Below are 19,734 nucleotides of genomic sequence, written 5' to 3'. Positions count from 1 at the left end.
TTCTTTTCATACTATTTTTAGCTACTTATCTTTCTAGTAACTTACATGCCCTAATACAGATTATGTTTATTAAAAGAGAAAAGAACCTAACAATTAGAAAAAAAATATGAAAAGGTGTGATTAATGGCCCAATATCTAGTGAGAAAGGAGTCATTCAAATATCTGTCTGTCTGACCTCACTCTAGTCCAGCCCACCATTATTTTCAAGCCGAAGGCCTGATTTAAGAGGTAAAGGAATTGAATTTGAGTTCATGTTGTTGTTGTTGTGCTTCCTCCTACTATTCACCTGTACAATGATCTCTCTGTGCTTACTATGCTAAGAGTTTTTTGGATGGGAAGCCTTTCATACCCCACAGATGGCATGGAGCACACTTACTTGGAAGTGGATACTCAGAGGAAAGTATAACTAATCCGTCACAAGGAGTTGACTACCTGCCCTGGAAATGATGCAGTTTAGAATCTGAAAAAAATTCTACAATAATTTGTTTTCCTCATTATCTATTCTTCTTGCTACTACTGCATCTTCGCTCACCCGAGTTTAGACATTTTTTGTTATCTGTTGCATAACAAGAAAAGCATTTTCTGATACTTGTGACCTTTATTCTGAATGAGTAGAAGGGCTTTAGGAGGAGCAAGGGAGGAATGGTGCTCTCCAACTGAACCATTTGGCTCCATTCAAGAAGCCTATATCTGTCTATGCATTTCCCTGTTCTGTAATAAATAAATAAATAAATATGTTATTTATATCCATTTTAACCACCTCATCAACAAGTATCAAAACAGGTACTATAAAGTTTCAGTGGTTCCAGTTAGGTATGTTCCAGCTCAGCTTCCCACCTTCTGTCCTTTGGGTAATTCATCAGAAAACTCTCTGCTTTTCATTAGAGAATTCCACAGCAAGATAAGAGTCCCATTCCTGTTTTTTAAGGAGAGGCTGAGAATTAGAACAGAAAGGGATACTAGGGGCATGAAAGCCACCAAAAGCCAGGCAGAGGGAGGAAAATGGGGAGGGAAAAGGGTAAAATTAAAAAGTTTGAAGTCTATGCTTAAGGTAGCTGAGGTTTATCTTCTTGGCTGATTGGCAGGGCCCTGTGAGTTTAAAAGGCTTGAGAGAGTTACTTGGCATAATTTCTCCATCTTCAGTGATTTACTACTGAAATGCAAACATCAATTTTGGACTCTCTCCTGAGAAACATTTAACAAAGTCAGTGAACTACCAGTACCCTGATATCTTTCTAGATTTGCCAAACTGTGATAGCTCTTTAATAAACCTATGACTGAAGTTTATCTCGGTCTATTTTGTTATCACTATTAAGGAAACAGCTCCATTAGTAATTCACAGATGTAAAAATGGATTTCTTTACTTAGCTCTTGTGATGTATCCTAGGATTGTTGAGAAACGCACTCCATTGTTAAGGCTGTTTGTGCCTGGTGTGCTAATGCACTCTTTGATTGAGTGAATTAGCAGTCATAACAATCTGGCAGTCTGGCCATAGAAGTGTGCTCAAATTGATTTGTGTTATGGCTGCACTGGAAAATCTAGTGTTAGTTGTTTTTTGCCCTGGGGCATTGTTTGTACCAAACTCTACTTTTCATTTAATTTTCCAATACATTTTGAAAGATTGAAATGCTTGTGATCAACATTTGATCCACTTGCATTATTTAAAAAAAAAATCTGAAAGTAATTTCAGATTCCAAAAAAACCTTGCTTTCAATTAGAGTAAACATAATTAGAGTGACATCGTGCTTGGAATGGTAAATCTGCCTTTGAATCTATTAAGCATGTTTTCTCCTTGTCCTGTCACTGTAAGGAATTTAGTATAGATCTATAGCATACATTTGTAATTTCTAACATACATGCCCCTAATGGAGTTTGTGAAAAATTAAAAGAATAAAATTATAATGAACCTTTCATGCTGCCCTTCTGGTTAATGTCTTTTCATATATGCCTAAACTGCTTTTCTTTCATTTAGAAATACTATACAGAAAAAATACATTCAAAGCTTTCAGAGCATTGTGAGATATTAAAGGAATGTATTCACATGAACATTGTTTTTCAGTTACTCTATGATTTCTTATGTTGTTAAAAATAATTTTCATTAAAAAAAAACACTATACCAGTTGCTATATTCAAACTCTGTAGAATGAATAGGGTAACTGACTTACCCTAGATCTGTCAATATTTGTATCTTTCTTACAATCTTCTTTGCAGTCATTTACCAGAATTATAATGCAGCATGAATAAACCTAAAAAAATGACTATTGATTACAGAGAGAGCTTTGTGAAATCATTTAGTCAGTTTCCCCACTTGAGAAATCACTGAATGCAACATGTCAATAGATAAGAACGGAATACATGTAATACGGTCCTGTGGCTCCCTCCCTGAGCTATAAAAGGGTCAAAAATAAATCCCCACAGAATGCATCTTTTTATGCTCAAATAAAATGATACTTACCAAATCCCAACTATAAGTCCATCTCTTTACACATTTATTCTTCCTTTTTGAAACCACGGGTTGTGAAAGTATGTTTTAATATGTCCCTATTCGCCACTGAGCCTTTTAACCAAATAGGATGCCCTCGTCATCCACTAAAGTGCTTGTTGTCATTCAGGTAATCACGGGGACTTTAGCTGCAACAGCTTCTTTATATTTTCCCACTGTCTCCTGAAAAGCTTACAGCTCTTCTCAAAACTGCATTTCATACTACGCTGAACTCTGTATCCTGTGCCGATTTTGGTTAAGTGATAGATGATGAGACCATTCTTTTTATTAGTTCCCATTCCTCCCGGTCTCCTCACATGGGGAAAAGAGGGGGAGGAGAGGGGAGGGGCCAAAAGAGGGCAGAAGGAGGGAAGAAAATACCTTCCCTGAACTGTACAAGCTAAGCTTCAAACGATATCCTAGGAAAGAAATTAAAGACTTCTTAATTAGTGCAGCAATTAAGCTTTCTTGGTAGCATTTTAATCAGCACAGGCCCTATCAAAGGACAAACAGAACGATTTGCAGGTCTTTGAATTTTAAACAGTCTTATTGATTTCAGCACAATGCGTCTTCAGAAAACACAGGGAGAAATTTCTAATATCAGTTACAGTACTTTGAGTTTTGCGTATGCAAATTGAATGAAGGTTAGGAAAGATGAGATGGAGGGAAAGTATCTTAAATAACAGGAGATGTAAGACAATAAACGAGACATAAGCTCTCAATGCTGAAGATGCAATGGAGTGAGAATTTAAAATCTTTCTTAAGTTGATGTGTGTGCTGTGTTAAATACAGTTTGACTTCTGCATCGCAAGAAAGAATGTCTCTAAAAATAGGAAGAAAAAAAGATTTTAGAAATATGCCTTTTTTAGGGGCTCTCCTTCAGGGCATATTTTATTTTGCAACATTTGACTTCTCTAACCCTGTTGTTTGACAGCAGGAGCCAGTGGTGTTTCCTTTAAAAGGTATAGAAACCTGAGGTGGGGGGAGGGGAGGAGTCCCATAAAGGTAGAGAGATATGCATGCTTTGCCACTTTTCCTGTTTGTCGCTGCACAGTGTGGCAGATTTTGGATGAGTGATAGTTCGAGGAAATGCAAGAATGAGAATGATAAGTTCAGCCTTTGGTCATGTAACCCCCCTTCCTACCTTTTAGTATTAGGGCTTGAAGCACTACGTAATTAGCACTTAGAAAGCACACTAGAGTTTATTAAAGTTAGGAATGGCATTTAAAAATAACTTACTTTCTTTTCTTTTAGAGTTTAACTCTTTCTGCAGTGTTGCATTTCTTTAACACAGTCATTTGACGTTATAAAAATAGGAATATCTCTAAAATACATTTTGACGTTTGTGATATATACTTACCTTTAGTTAAGAATAGGTTTGATAAATAAAAATATTAATAGATCTTATCTCAGTATGTTATGATACTGGTTAACAAGGACAAACAGCTGTGCAAATATAATCTATCTTTATAGAAGTTTATATACTTTTATGCAATTTTTTTAAATACAAGCATTGTGTCCAAAAAAGTTTAGCATAAAAGAGTAATAAGACAATAGTGTCATATTTCACATTAGATGGTTCCTGTTCCTTTTGACATAAAACTTCAAAGAGTTCAATGGATTAACAAGGATAAAGAGAAGAGTGATAATTTTAATGCCTAAATGGCAAAAAAAATGATAAAATTCTAAAAACTATAAGCCTGCTTAATAGTTTATTTTTAAAATCTGTCAAGTGCTTGTTCTTTGTTTTACATCTTACAAAATCTCTGAACATGTGTAGACAGGTTGAAAGCCTAACTACACTAGATTCCTAGAGCTATAAGCAACAAAAGACGGGACCTTTGCTAAAATTGTATGTTGGTCAAACATCTCTGAATAAATACCTTTATGCAACAAGTTAGAGAAGACAGGAGGAGAAATGTGCCTTAGCCCCCTCATGCAACCCCAAGGCATCACTGCCCTTCTGTCTTCCCAAGTCAGCCCAGAAGCTTGGTTTCTGTTCTCATTATTTACAAACACATTCGCACTGACAAACCAAAAGAGACATTCCCAAAACATAGCAGTACCTTCCGTACATGAAAGGAACCCCATAATTATTGTGTTACTTAAATAACATATTAGCAACTAGCCTTGGGTACTAAAGGATGGGAGATAGTTGATTACTGTGCAAGGCAGGTGAATTAATTAGAGTTTTGGGTAAGAAACATCAGTGTGCTTTTGTATTTTACTTTCTAATCTTCGAGGACGCCTGATCTCTTAGAAATTTCTGACCTGTAGGCATTTCTGACCTGTCTTTGGGAGGGGAAAGGGAAGTTTTGCTAAGTCCACCCACCTTGCGACAAGAACGTATTTCCACTCTACTAGGAAATAAGGGATTTTATCAGGAGCACCCAATATTCTTAAGTGACTTTCTTCCCGCAACTTGAAAACTGTCCTGAAATTTCTCTATCTTTATAGAAATACCTTATTACAGGAAAAAAAAAAATCACCAGGTACATAAAAAGTCTACTCTCTTTACATGTGAATTTTCCTAAAAATGTAATTTCTCAACAGTCACGAATTGGGCATGCCCCCCCCCCTTCTTTTTTGTAACTCCTTGCCCAAATACCCGAAGGTGGGTGTTGTATCCTAAACTCTTGAAGGGGAATTGGCAGCTGAGTCGCTGCTCTTTCGGTGGGCAGGCGGTTGCTCAGAACCTTTTTTTTTGGGGGGGGGATGTGGCGTAGTGGTGGTGGGATTGCTAGGAGTCTTCACGGAAGCCACTGAGTCAAGAGACAGGCAATAATGTAACGGTAGCAGCGAGAGAGAAGTAGATGGCCATCTCTCTCTCTTCCCTCTCCGCGAGCACCACTCCAGGGCCCTGGCTTTTCTAGGGCTTTCCTCCCACCCTTTCTCTCGTACACCGGCCCCCCCCCTTCCTCTTTTACCCACCCCCTTCCTCGGTCTCGCGCTCTCGCAGTGTGTGCTCCGAGTTCCTGGTTGGATAATTTGGGTTAATACTAGTGAGTGAGGTTTTCGCGGCTTCAAAGGGTATTTCAAGTATCCGGAGCTCCTCCCCTCTGCACCGTGTGACCACAACAACTCCAGCCGGCAGCCTGCACTTTCAGCTCATTTTCTCTCTGTCATTCCCCTCTCAATCTTTGATCAATGTACTTGCCAGGGAGAACCCAAGTCCCTCAACCCTCCTCCTTCTCACCTTCATCCTTAACTTTGTGCTAGAGCGCGACCCACACACCACCAGCCGACCCTCCCCCCCGCCCCCCTCCCCGAGCAGCCCGCGATCCCAGCCCCGGGAGAGGACTCGCATTTCGACTTGCGGGACACTTTTGTGCGTTTCTCTCTCGCGCGCGCTTGCCCCTCCTGCGCTCGCTCTTTCTTAACCTCACCTCCTTTCCTCTTCTCCTCTCCCTCTCTCCAGCCGGGGTCCTTTCCTAGAGTGGTTGTCGCCTCTGCCCCCCTCGAGCCTCGTCCCCCTCTCTCCCCCTTCCCCTCTGGGGGGTGTGTGGCAACTTTTCCCCCTCGCTTCTCCTCCTTCTGTTTCCCCTTATATGTGACCATGGCAGTGCCGGCGGCTTTGATCCCTCCGACCCAGCTGGTTCCCCCTCAACCCCCGATCTCCACGTCTGCTTCCTCCTCTGGCACCACCACCTCCACCTCCTCGGCGACCTCCTCTCCGGCTCCGTCCATCGGACCCCCGGCGTCCTCTGGGCCAACTCTGTTCCGGCCGGAGCCCATCGGCTCTTCTGCTTCTTCTTCAGCAGCGGCCACAGTCACCTCTCCCGGTGGCGGCGGCGGCGGCGGCAGCGGAGGCGGCGGCGGCGGCAGCGGCGGCAACGGAGGCGGCGGCGGCGGCGGCGGCGGCGGCGGCGGCGGGAGCAACTGCAACCCCAGCCTGGCGGCCGGGAGCGGCGGCGGCATCAGCGCCGGCGGCGGCGGCGCCTCCAGCACCCCCATCACGGCGAGCGCCGGCAGCAGCAGCAGCAGCAGCAGCAGTAGCAGCAGCAGCAGCAGCAGCAGCAGCAGCAGTAGCAGCAGCAGCAGTAGCAGCAGCAGCAGCTGCGGCCCCCTCCCTGGGAAACCCGTGTACTCGACCCCGTCCCCAGTGGAAAACACCCCCCAGAATAATGAGTGCAAAATGGTGGATCTGAGGGGGGCCAAAGTGGCTTCCTTCACGGTGGAGGGCTGCGAGCTGATCTGCCTGCCCCAGGCTTTCGACCTGTTCCTGAAGCACTTGGTGGGGGGCTTGCACACCGTCTACACCAAGCTGAAGCGGTTGGAGATCACGCCGGTGGTGTGCAATGTGGAACAGGTTCGCATCCTGAGGGGACTGGGGGCCATTCAGCCCGGAGTGAACCGCTGCAAACTCATCTCCAGGAAGGACTTCGAGACCCTCTACAACGACTGCACCAATGCCAGGTAAAGAGCGGAGGGGAACCTCCTTGTCCCCCCGGTCCTTTCCCACCCTCCTGCTCGCCCTTCCCTCGCTCCCTTCCCGGCGCCGCCCGCTCCGCGCGTCCGCGAGCTGCGCGCCCTGGCGAGCGCGGCCCTCTCCTGCCGGTCCCCGGGGCTGGTCTCCTCCGCCCGACCTCCGGGACAAGCTCGCACCGCTCTCCGCCGGATCTGGGCCGGTCGGGTCTCCCCGGTGCTCCCCAGGACCTTCAGGCTAGGTTGCCGTTGCTTTCGGAATGCAGAGGGGGAAGCAGAAGGCGCCTTCCCGGGACTCTTTCCGGGAGCGCCTGGCGACCTGCACCCATTCTGGGCACTCCTGCCCGCGTGGGCGCTCCTGGGACCTGGGTTCCTCCGGAAGCCTCTGGGCATCTCTGGGGAAGGAGGGAGGTCGTGACCCTAACACCGCAGGGTTCGGAAGCTGGTGGATGCGCCCCAGTCTAGGGGGACTTCTAGGAAGAAAAGAAGGAGAACGGCGCTGAAGTCATCAGGGGAAGATGCCGGGGGGCGGGGGGGGGGAGGGTGGCTTGCTGGAGAAGAGCAGGGGTGATCTGAAAGTTCCCGCAGGGAGTTCAGTCCCGAAATCCCAGAGGGAAGCTTTGGAGGGGAGGGTTTTGGGTGTGCGCTCGTGTGTGTGTGTGTGTGTGTGTGTGTGTGTGTGTGTGTGTGTGTGTGTAAAAGGACTAAAAGGGAGTACGTTTGCCCCGGGGCAGATGTGAGGGCACAAACACGTTTTGTTCTTTAGGAGATGACCTGATGCCCCAGCCTCTTGGAAGCTGAACTGAAGAGTTGGGGAAGAAAGAGCACAACTTTCTCGCTCTCTTTCCAAAGTGCAATTTCCCGGTCTTCTTTCTTTCCAATTTCTTTTCCGAGGTTAGTGGCTCAGGGAAAAAGCAGGTGTACATTTTGCCCTGGGATGCTAAGGGCTTGAATACTTTTTTGTGCACCGAGGTGGCCTAGGGAGTCCCTGACCCAACCAGTTTTATGCTAATGAACGCTCAGTGGGGAAGGATCTACCGAGAGGGGGCGGGAGAGGGGCAACTTGTCAGTTTCGGGGTAGAAAGGCTCCAGCTGCTCACAGAGGGAGAAGTTCAGGGGTTCTGGGAGAAAAAGAGTAGGGAGAGTTGGGGATCAGAAGGAGGCACTGGGGACCCGGGCGAGAAGATTTATTAAAGAAACAAAAACAAAACAAAACAAAACAAAAATCCTCTGCCGTCTTTAAAACGAGCTTCGCTAGTGAGGAAAGGAAAGCCGGAGCTCCGAGCAGAGCTGAGGAAACTTGGGCTGAGGGGAGGGTGTTGAGAAGGCAATATTTAAGACCAGAAGGAAATGGGGGCCAAAGCCACCAGCTGTTTCTTCTTTGAGGCTATTTCTCGGTAGGGCCTGGGGAAAAAAAAGGAAAAAAAAAAAAAAAAAAAAGGTTGGAACTCTATCCCAACCTAGCTAACCTAGCTAGAAATTCTTTCGTGTGTTTACTTGCCGTGCAATGTAAGGATCAAAAATGTTTAGGTCTTGACCTCTTATTCGGCTGCGGTGTGTGTGTGTGTGTGTGTGTGTGTGTGTGTGTGTGTGTGTGTGTCCCGCTCGCGCATACGGGCGCGCACACATGCTCCTGCTGGATCCCGTGTATGGCCAGATGGCAGTGGGCATGAGTGGGCATGCTGATCGCTAAATGCCATTTAGTCAGATAACTGTCATTTTGGGTTGTCCGGAAGAGGAAATATTTATCCAAAACCCGTCTTAAAAACTATCTGAAGCAACCAAAACATTGTGCTTGAGTTATACACAAAGAACGGTAGATTGGAAGTGGGCTCAGACACTCCTGCTGTCACATTGACTCGGTGACAAATTGAGATGGTGCTTTCCTCTTTACTAACGAAATGCCTGCTTTTCTCCCAATATCCATTGTGTCTTCCTGGTGCTGGAAAATCAATAATCATGTAACATACATGTGCAGGCAGGCAGGCACACACACACACACACACACACACACACATACACACACACACCCTATGAGAACTTACAATGGCTCTGTGATCTTGTGATTCCAAGACTTTAAATGGTAGTTTTCATCACATAACTGGAGGACAGTCTTAAAGTTACTTTTAAGTTTTCTTTTTACTTTTTTTTCCCTCCTCCTCATGGTCCTCCTAAGCACCTTCTCTTCTTTCTCTTTCTTCTTCTTACATTTTTTTTTTCCTTCCCAGAGTCGCCCCACAGTTCTAGATTCTTAAGTTGTAAGGCCAAAGATAAGTTAAACCCTGTGGAATTCCTTATCCCCTTAAAAATATCTCATCTGTACCCTAATTATACTTCATTAGGCCTTAATATTTTTTCTAAAATCCTACTTCAAGTTATTCTTAAGTATAGGAAGTCCTGACTATTAAATTTCGCTTTTATGTCAACTAAAAAGCCTGCTATAGAATGGAAAGTTGCATTTCAACTTTCTCTCACCAAAAATACACAATTTGCATGGTTGCACATTACTCTTTCATTTCAGGCATTATCCTTTCCTTTCTTCATTTTCAAAACAGGAACCTGAATACTTTGTATCTTGAACTTGAAAAATTACTTTTTTTCATTTAAATCTACTCTATGCTTTGTTGTTAATATTTGTGCTTTTATTAATCTAGATTAAAGTGGCATCTTTCACCCTAGGGCTTTTTTTTTTTTTTCTTTCCTGAGTATTACAGATCAAGGGAAAACTTGCGCATTGTATTATCGAAAATGTAGAAGTAATAGAATTTCCTGTATATGTTTAACTATGTAAGCAAACATTATGTGCTGTGTATAAGGGTGTGTGTGTGTGTGTGTGCATGTGTGATATCAAATCTTAGTATCCTCAGCTGCTTACAGGATATGTATCTAACAAGAACTCAGCAATATTTAAATTTAAGGAAATTTTAGGATGCTAAAAAAAGTGATGTTAAAGGAAAGAAACACTAATAAACTTCTTGAGAGTGATTCAGGAACAGTAGCAAATCTTAAAGTTGATTTAATTTGCTTGGGGCTATTGAATTAGTATGCTCTCTATGAAAATTAGAGTAAATGTTGAAGCCATCTGTCATTACCACTAGGAGATGAAAAAGGCACTGTCACCTTCTAGATAGTAAAGCTAAAAAGTATAGGTCTCAGAACATGAAAGAAAATGTAAGGAAATGCATTTGAAAGTTGTTAAAAGGCAAGGTCTGCCCTTGATCAGCTTCCTCCAATTATTATTTTAAAACTAAACATTAGTTGTCTGAACTTGGCTGATGCAATGGAGGTCAGTTAATTAACTGCTAACCATTAAATAACAACAACAAAAAAAGTAATTATGTACATGGTCAAGTCTGTTTGTGTCAGTCAATTGCTTGTTTGTAGATTTGGGTTAAGGTTCGATTTGTCTGTGGATTCATGGAATGAATAGTGACCTTTGCATTTATCTGAACTGCTTCTCTTCTTGTATACTGGAAGAAGATGATTTTGTTTCTGTTTCTTTTAAGCCAGACTATGCTTGGCTTACATGTGGACTGAGATTTCAAAGTTTTTAACTCAAATAGAGCAGGTTAAATTCAATCTTTTACGTGTATACATACATATTTATAAACAATATTCTTTTGTCTTTAAAGTAGATGCTATCCATGAACATAAATTGGAAGATATGCCAACCCTTTTATTTTCAGGGTCATATCTGAATACAATTTTAGTGTAAGACATATACATTTCTCTGTAATTCTTTGCTTTATTTTTCTTGTCACAGGTTTTTAATAAAGATAGAATCCTGGGGCAGTACTTATTTAACATTATCATCATTGCCTGTTTGCATTGATATAGGACTTTTAACACAAATCTAGATTCACTCACTTCTGACAGACAGTCATGATGCTTGGCACAGAGAAAATCAAGAATTATTTCATATGAAGATGCTATGCTTTTGAAGTTTTGTGTTATGGTAGATTAATGGTTCCTATAAAATCAAGTGTCTCATTTTATAACATTTCAAAAAGAAAGCGACATGATTAGATGACCAAGCCATAAAATATGGAAGCTAGTTTGGTTTTATAACGCATTTCTTTCTGGTTTACAAATGTTAGAAAATGATAGCTTAATAACTAATATATTAATGAGATATGAGAATATCATCTTATAGTATAGACTATAAGTTTTTGAGTTATATGGCTAATATTTATTAAGACTGTTTTTTGAAGTTAGTCTTGAATGTAAATATTGTCATAAATGTACATGGTTCTAAACTGTTTTGTTGTTAGAAAAATATACTTTTAGTAAATGTTATGATGAAATAAACTTAATTTTTAGAAATAATATATTATTTTTTAAAGCTTCAGATATTCTCGAAACCTAATAAGATAGCCCCCATGCTCAGTTTCCTTACACAAAATTTAATAAATTTGATACAGATTTTAGAAAATATCACCCCTTTATCAGTCAATGTCTGCTGCTGTCATTTTTGTTTAATCTAATGCATTTCCAGGGAGTTGCATATAAATTAGTGAGACAAATATTAGACATCCTCTTTTTGCCTCACTCACTTCCCCTAGTCCCCTGGGATGTGACACCCAATATTGATTAAAGTCTTGGCAGGATTTGAGCATACATCACTCCTTTCTTTGGCGATTTACTACATCTGATTCACCAACATACAAAAACATAATATGTTTTATTGTTTCCCATTTGATGTTTTGTTTCTGGAATGAAAGTAGCATTTGCAAATTAGCTTAATGTGCAAGCAAGTAGTTGTCAGTTTAAGAACACTATGTGATCTGACTATCAATCAGTATTGTATTACCTTCTCCAGTTGTTTTATTCAATTGTTTCCTACAATTGTCTTTGCCAATCAAGTAAAATAGTTATTTTAATAGCAATGTATAAGCAACACAAAATACAGCCATTGCAAAACGCAGTCAGAAATGGAACTCTCACAGGTTGTAGGTTATCCTCCTCTGAATCTTTGCGTGAAGAAAACAGTTTGAAACGTGTCTTCTAAGTAGGTACAGGTGAGTTGTCCACATTTAACTAAATAGTTGATTGTAAGAATGCTTTAAGTTTTTTGCTATTTTTCAACTTTGTCTGACTTTTATTTTTTTCAAAGTTGTCATTTTCAGACTGTCAACACAAAAAATGTCACATCAAGCTATATGCTTTGGAGGTGGTAGGGAATATGAAGTTGTTAAGAACTGAGTGTTTAAAAAGTGGCTCACTCAAGGTTTCATCATTTTACATTTAAATTATATAACAACTATAATGAGATTGTCATTGGCTAGCAAGTATCAGTTTCTAATCTGAGGTAGTGAATTCTGATTGGTTAGTTTGAGATATTTGTGTATAATAGTAAGTACTTATATAAATGTTCTAACTTAAATATTTTAGATAAAACTGTATTCATATGTTTAGCATTTCATATTACACTGAGATGCCTCTTTTCTATACTATTTCTCGTGTTTAAAGAAGTAAATGTGGAACTAAAAAACAACAACAACAACAACAACAAAACACTTAATTGAGCTTAAAGAACAGTATTGGAAGCTCTGTTACTGAACTGATATATTTACTTCAGGTCCAGCACAGGCTCTCTGCAAATCCAAAGCCATGTGATATTAAAGCTTATTTACTTTCCTTCTAAATTTTTCAGAAGCAGTTTTAGTCAAAAGTATTTTTAAGGAAGTTTCTTATTGGCTAATAATTGCTTTTTAAAATTGGGTGGCAAAAACAAGTGACTGTCAGAATAGTGGGATCAGTTAACAAAATATTGTTTTGGAAACCGGAAATATCCAGATAAGGTGGTCACAGTTTGTTGTAATAATCTATTATTAGATTAACACACACACACACACACACACACACACACACACACACACACACACACTTATTTATTTTAAATAGTTCTGATGGTCTGTTAACTGTGTGTTCATTCCTGCTTAGCTGTAAGCACTGAATGATCAAGTTTGTGCCTAAGTATCTATTTACACGTCCGAGTCCAATCATATAAGAAGATGATCCAAGCTAGCATATTATCATTCCAGACAAGAGCTTTAAGCTAGGTGTGTTGAAACTGTCTTGGTGTACTCTGATGGATTTCTACATAAGGAAACAACCTTCTTAAACTCCCAATTTAGAAATTTATCTTTTGGTTTTCCTAGATTGGATACTAGACTTGTCAGTGGATGAAGTTTGTAGATGAAAATTGCAATCTTTTTTTTTTTTTGTAATCTAATCACAAATGCCTTAGAGTTGGTTCAATACCTCAAGGTGGAATTGTTTTGTGTTTTTAAGCATGAGATTTCATTGCAAGTTGTAAAGGACAATTTTTTTTTAAACTGGAAAACTCACTATGTCATTTAATTGGTCTTAACTGGTATTTTTGTAATGTAATTGTAATGAAATATTCTAAACTATGCAGCACAGCAAAAGAGTGATTGGCCAGAAACAAGTTTTGAGAGCAATGCTGAGAGCTAGATGGAGATGGAGAATAGGAATTTAAATTCACAATCTAAAACCTATCATTGTCTAGACAGAATACAATACCCGGAATACTCTCCATATTTCTACGAGGATGATAAAGTGAAATAAGCCAGACACAGAAAGACAAATGCTACATTAGTTAACATATGTACATAATCTTTAGAAGTTGGAAGTAGAGAAGCAGGTTAGATTGGTGGTCACCAAGGGCTGATAGAGATGTTGGTCAAGCTTACATAGTTTTAGCTAGATAAGAGAATAAGTTCCCTCTCTCTCTTGCTCACTCTCTCTCTCTCTTTGCATTCACAGCATGGTTCCTATATGTAAACCATCTAAAGTCCAGTAGAAAAATGTGAAAACTATTTGTTTGAGAAAAACTTGATATGCTTTTAAAATATGACATTTATGAAGTGAACATTGAACATCAAAATAGGCTCTAGGATACAGGTTATTTTTATGAGTCACATTGGATAATGAAATCTTTCCTTAGTAAAAATGAACGAAGTAAATACAAAGTAGAAACAATTCACAATGTTAAGTTCTTTTGGCTTTATATAGTAACAAATGCTTCTAAATAGTTAGCTTGCCTTTTCCAGCACAATAGGAAAAAAATAGTCTCACTGTTTTATCAAGGACTATACATTATATATTAGGAATTTTGACCAGTTGAAAAACAAATACTTAATACAAACATAGAAACTTCTGGGACAATTACTTCTTAATTCAAGTTAAGGCATACTGGCCATATCTTAATAAAAAGCAATATTAATGTTAATAAAACTACTTTATTCACATGATATGTGCAATATTTTTTAAATTATAAACAATATTCTGAACATTAATTAACAATAATTATGGGTCCATAATACTAATATTATTATTTTAAAAATATCCCATCGATGTGCCAATTAAGTAAATGACTTGAAGGTGAAACCTTTGAGTTCATTACAACTTTGATAAAATTTGCTGATACTTTCAACTCTTTTCCTATTTCACATTTTAAATCTTTAAACTTTATTTAACCTTATTCTCAGAATGGATATTTCCTGAGTCACTTGTTAGCTTTTTAGACCTTTGAACTTTAAGAGAATGACTTACCAGACATGCATTATGTATTAGGAGAGCTATCTTGTGTGTGCAACAGTTGTACCCATAGTTTTCCCATAGTTTAGAGATATCTAGGATGCATATTTTATCTATGTGAATCTCATTCCAGTTTATGCCAGTTTTTTAATGATGAAATTAATTAATATTTTAAATAATATTTTTTAATAATTAATAATTAATATATGTATATTACATATATGTACATGTGTTTATTTTGCAACTCTTGGATGTAGGCCAGGAGACAAATGACCTACACACTAGAGTTATCCTTCATTTTCTTGTTTGTAATCCGTCAAAGCATAAAATAAGTTTGAGGAACATATTTTACTTTGCACTGACATTTGCCAAAAACTTTGAACTTAATTTTAGAATAAAGGAGTAATCTGCACTTCATTACTTTAAATGTGATTAAAATATATGAGTACATTGCTTTCAGGACAATAACTGAAATTGAAATGTTTTTTTCTAAGTATTTATATTTATGATAACGAAGATATACTGTTAATTCTCTAATAAGAGTGTACAGATGAGAATTATTTGTATTAATAGATATTAAATGATTATATCTAAATACCTAGGCATTTTTTAGTAGCACTAAATGGTTTGATGTTCTTGATGTTTGATGTTTTTGTTGGTTTACTTCATTCTTTTTTTGAACTTCCGAGGAAGCTTATCTTTCAGAATCAGTGGATGCATTATAAGGAAATAATTTCATAACCTAAAGAAAAGTAGCTTCTTTAGAATCTTTGGCATCAGTGAGCTGAGCTGAGGAGGAGGTCATGGGTTAATCTTCATGTCTACCTAAGGAGATGTGTATTACCACTTCTTCCACCAGACTGTAATTGTCTTTGAAAACACGTGGTAAAGATCCAGATAAGTTGAAATCAATCACTTTCTCAATCATTCCATGGCACTTCTCAAGTCGTTATATCAGTGGTAAAACTGCAAGTGTTCATACAATTTTTTTTTGCAAGATAGAAAATGCTTACACGTATTCAAAAGATCCTGTCTACTTAAAAATTTCAACTTCATCTAAAGATTCTAGAGTTACAAACGTTGCAATCCAAACTTCGACATGGTAGAGAAACTTTATGCCCATTCATTTTACCGGAAGTTCATCTTTCCATTATGTGATTCAAATAGAAATAAGTATTTGCAGCTTCACACTTCATATCACCCAGTGTGCAATATGTTAAGAGAAGAAATGATAACTAATTAAAGTGGTTTCAAAATACTCTATGGCTTGATAGGTTTGATGCATTTATTCTTACCTCATAAGAATGCCCTGCCGAATGAGAAGGATAACTAAAGGTGATTGTATGTCTGTTATTTACTGCTTTTCTTTCCCTTTTTTCCCCCCCACTCTACTGACAAGACATGCAGATTTGAACTTGTACCCAGGAACAGCTCTTCCATGCTTCAAATTGCCAAAAGACCCCCAGGGATAGAAACTTGACCTGCTTTTATGAAACTATAGAATTACATTTATACAATTTATCCCATGGGAAAACAATGAACTGATCCCAATTCAAACCTTAATATTGGAGCCTTCTGGGTCAAATTGGATTTTTATTTTTTTGTAACACCTGTTTGGCTACCATATTAGGGAATCTGATATACTTAAAATTTTAAAAATATCATCCATTTATTGATTTTTACCAATACCAAATAGTATAAAATTTGAGGCTATTTAAGTTTAGCGGTGTTATAATGTTACTTACTTAAAATGTAACTTTGATTTATGCTTCCTAGATTTAAGGTGCTTGAACCCAAGTGTGTTTAATTAAAATATGAACACATTTCTTTTATCCTTAATCTCTCTCCAGGAATGAGCTAAAATAAGTGGAAGAAAATGTTTTAAAAGGAGTTTTCCCTTGTTATAACCTTTAGGAATAAGGACTTATATATAAGTATATTTCATTTTCCTTAGTGTCATATTTTAAATGGTTAAAATTTTACTATATTCTGAGTTGAAATGCCCAGAGGAGTTCCAAAGGGCCTAGTTTTGTCTCCATTTGAAACAATTTGAACATAGTCACTTGCCACTGGAGTTCACAAAGCTGTTTGTATTTTAGTTTGCTTTACTTTAGCATGTGGGATGGGCTAAAGTTGGAAATCTGAAGTTAATAATTTGTTCAAACAAAAAAAAATTAATAGTTCTTGGAGTACCCAGACATTTTATTACATATTCAGATGTGTGATTGATACAAATGATTAGGGGTTATTATTTCCTTGCTTATGAAACTACACTATTGAGTGCCTACAGAGAGATGAAAGAATGCTTACTTTTCAGATAGTTTGAGTAACTACTAAAATCTACATACTACAACATAGTTTATCAAAGGCATAGCAATACAGAAGTGCTGTTACTTTTAGAATGTTTTGGTAATTTTATCAACAAACTTTGGAGTTGAAGTGAGCATATTTCTTCTCCAATTTAAAAACAAAAAGGAATCTAAAATATCATTTATGTCTTTTGCATTTAATATTTATAAAGTCTCTTAAATGAGTTATTACTGGTTATTTTTCTTCAATGAATCCCTCTTTTGAGTATAAAGGGATGGAGATGTAGACATTTCTAATGTATAATATGCCATTATCTTCATTAGCATAACTCATGTTCATCAAGGGGAAATAATTTCTAATGATAAACATACATTATTTCTTTATTTGTGGATTGTCATGTGACATAACACTTTTGGAGGAAGCTAGCAGCTATTCAGACTTGCTTTGATGCTTACCATTTGAAAGAAGTTGAAAAACCAAATCAATGATAAAGAGTGTTTCCTGGAATCACCTCACCGGCATATTTATAAAATACCAACATCTGATTATATATTTTATTTAATTTGAAAGTTTTCCTTGGCTAGTTGCATGACTTACACTATGATGGAAGGAGGGAGAAATAATACATCATGATTTTGCTAATGTTAATAATAACTTGCTGCTGCAAAGGCAACCTGTTCTGTTCTGACATTGGCAGTGGCGACGGAGGGAAGTTTCTGTGACCTTTTTTTGCCTTCCCATGGCACTGTGAAACTCTATTTCCAGTAATGATTGATGGTACCCATACCATACAATCTGAAAAAAAAAGAAAAAAAAAAAGAGAACACATTAAAAACTCACTGGGAAAGTAAATTTGAGAGGGAAAACATCTTTTTGGACAATTCTCTAGAAGTAGAGTAATGCTTACGATTCCCAGGCTTCTATATGGAACTTAAAATAGATATTCTCAGACAACAAACTAAATTCCATCTCTTTAAATATCTTCATTATGTGAAAGATTCTTTTGACAGTATTTTTTACTTTCGGGGAAAAAACTTACATAAAATTATAAAGGAAACAGGAACACTTTTCCATGAAATCTATCTATAAGCATATGGCCAAGATAAAAAAAAAAAAAAAAAAACCACCAAACACCCGGGTTTTCCCGGGTTTTAAACTATTGATGTTATGTTTGGATTTTCCCAATTCCACTTGAGATAGATACAATTTATTTCTATTAAGATATTTTATGCCAAGTTTAGGTAATAACATCGGCATGATGCATTTGCTACGGAGTAAACTTTCTTGCTTTCTTTTGGGGAGTGGGTTAAATAAGGGGCTATGACAGGAGTGCAGTTTGTTTTCACAAAAGTTGTTTGTGATTTCAGGTACCCCTGGGAAATCTCTTGATCAGATTCACATCTGTTCCTGTCAAAGTGGGTGCTAAGATACCGGTCACCCAGCAACCATGTCCAAGAGGGAATTGGGCCGATAATAACTTCAAAAAGGAATGACAGATGCTAGATTAGGATGAAAGACAAAACGCATGAAAAATGAGCTTGTTAGAATCAAAAATTTGTTCAAGCACCTTTATGCAAATTAAATGAATATTGAATATTTGCATGCAGTAATTTCTACTTTTTTGCTTGATTGTAAAGGAAAGAATAGTGCGTTTAAACTCACAAATGCCACTTCTTTCTTTGTCACTAATTAACATACAAAGCAGAATCTCTTTCTAAAAAATCAGATTAGCCACCTGGGTCCTTCTGTCTCTGCAGAGAATATGACCATGCTCCCTCACGACAATGGTGCTTTCAAGATGACTTAGCTTATCTTTTTTTTTTTTTTTTTTTTTTTTTATTCCTGATAAACACTCTGGCCCAAGTTACGGTTATTTTAGAAGAATATAAATCCGTTTCTTGAGAGAGCATTTCAGAAGTAACCTTATCCTGTTGTCCTTGAATTGCTTAATGTACATTAATAAAAGATCACTCGAGATGAGTTCACACTGAAAGCACAGGCTTCCCATTGACTGGTTAAATAACAATGCCTTCAAGTGAAGGAGAGAGGAATGCTGGACAGGGAAGTGAGCAGGAGATCTCTTCACAATTTGAGATGCTCTTTGATACATTACAGTTTTTCTATTGAGCTGTTCACATACTAATCAGAGTTTAGAAGGGCTTGATAGAATGTAGTTACTGAGAGAGGCTTCCGTGTCTTGGTTTAGCGATGTCTAATGTGGTCACGTAGAGAAATTGATTTTCTTCAGAAATTAATTAATTTTTCATATCGCCTTAAGCTGCAGTTAAAAAGAGTGCATACTTGTCTGTTTTTTCCAGAAATATTGCCTAATCATATTAATACCATTGCCCCAAGGATGAAAAGATAATTGTACAAATGCATTTGGAAATATGTATCACTGAGTATTTATGATTAAATTATGCAAATGACCCAGCTCTCATCCTTTCCAGACCCAGATTGTCTAATTAGGATTGATATGCTGAATAGATGTTCCAGAATTTGAATACAAGCATGTCCAAGGAGCAGAAAATTGGAAATGACAAGGCTGAAATCCAAAGAAAAGTGTCTTTCGTCTCTATACTTTGTTAATGTGCTGTTAGCAGTTGAGGGCTTTTTTTATTCCCTTTGGCTATTTTGAGGTTCATGTGTACTTATTAGAGACAGTTATAGAAAATGAGTTGAGCTTTAGCAATTGGTATTTTGTTGCTATTTGGCACTTTTTTCAAAATAGTGATGTCTTGGTCATTCAAAGGGAACATTGGTACTAAATTGCTTCAATGTAAACTTAGCCTTGAGAAACTTTTATCTGGTGCCCTTTGAACTGCCAGTGTTGCTTTAAAGTTAGTTCTCCAAACGAGCAGCATATGAGTGAAGGATTTTCTAAGGATAAACTTTCTTGAAGCAATCCTTCCTTCCTTCCTTCCTTCCTTCCTTCCTTCCTTCCTTCCTTCCT

At 38.3% G+C, this 19,734-nt stretch overlaps 1 protein-coding gene across 2 annotated transcripts in view; it reads left to right on the top strand.

The window, feature by feature from the left end:
• Positions 1-5,741: 5,741 nt before the first annotated feature.
• The window catches only part of Dach1 (dachshund family transcription factor 1), a 408,415-nt gene continuing 394,422 nt past the window's right edge, over positions 5,742-19,734 (top strand). For both annotated transcript variants that reach the window (XM_055609966.1, XM_055609965.1), the window contains exon 1: positions 5,742-6,899. In XM_055609966.1, the coding sequence (XP_055465941.1) occupies positions 6,040-6,899 (860 nt within the window). In that variant the 5' untranslated portion in view covers positions 5,742-6,039. The remainder of the gene's footprint in view (positions 6,900-19,734) is intronic.

The sequence above is a fragment of the Psammomys obesus genome, unplaced genomic scaffold (genome assembly GCF_907164565.1).
Source record: "Psammomys obesus unplaced genomic scaffold, mPsaObe1.curated_primary_1811, whole genome shotgun sequence".
NCBI lineage: Eukaryota > Metazoa > Chordata > Mammalia > Rodentia > Muridae > Psammomys > Psammomys obesus.
This window is presented reverse-complemented; position numbering and strand designations above follow the sequence as displayed.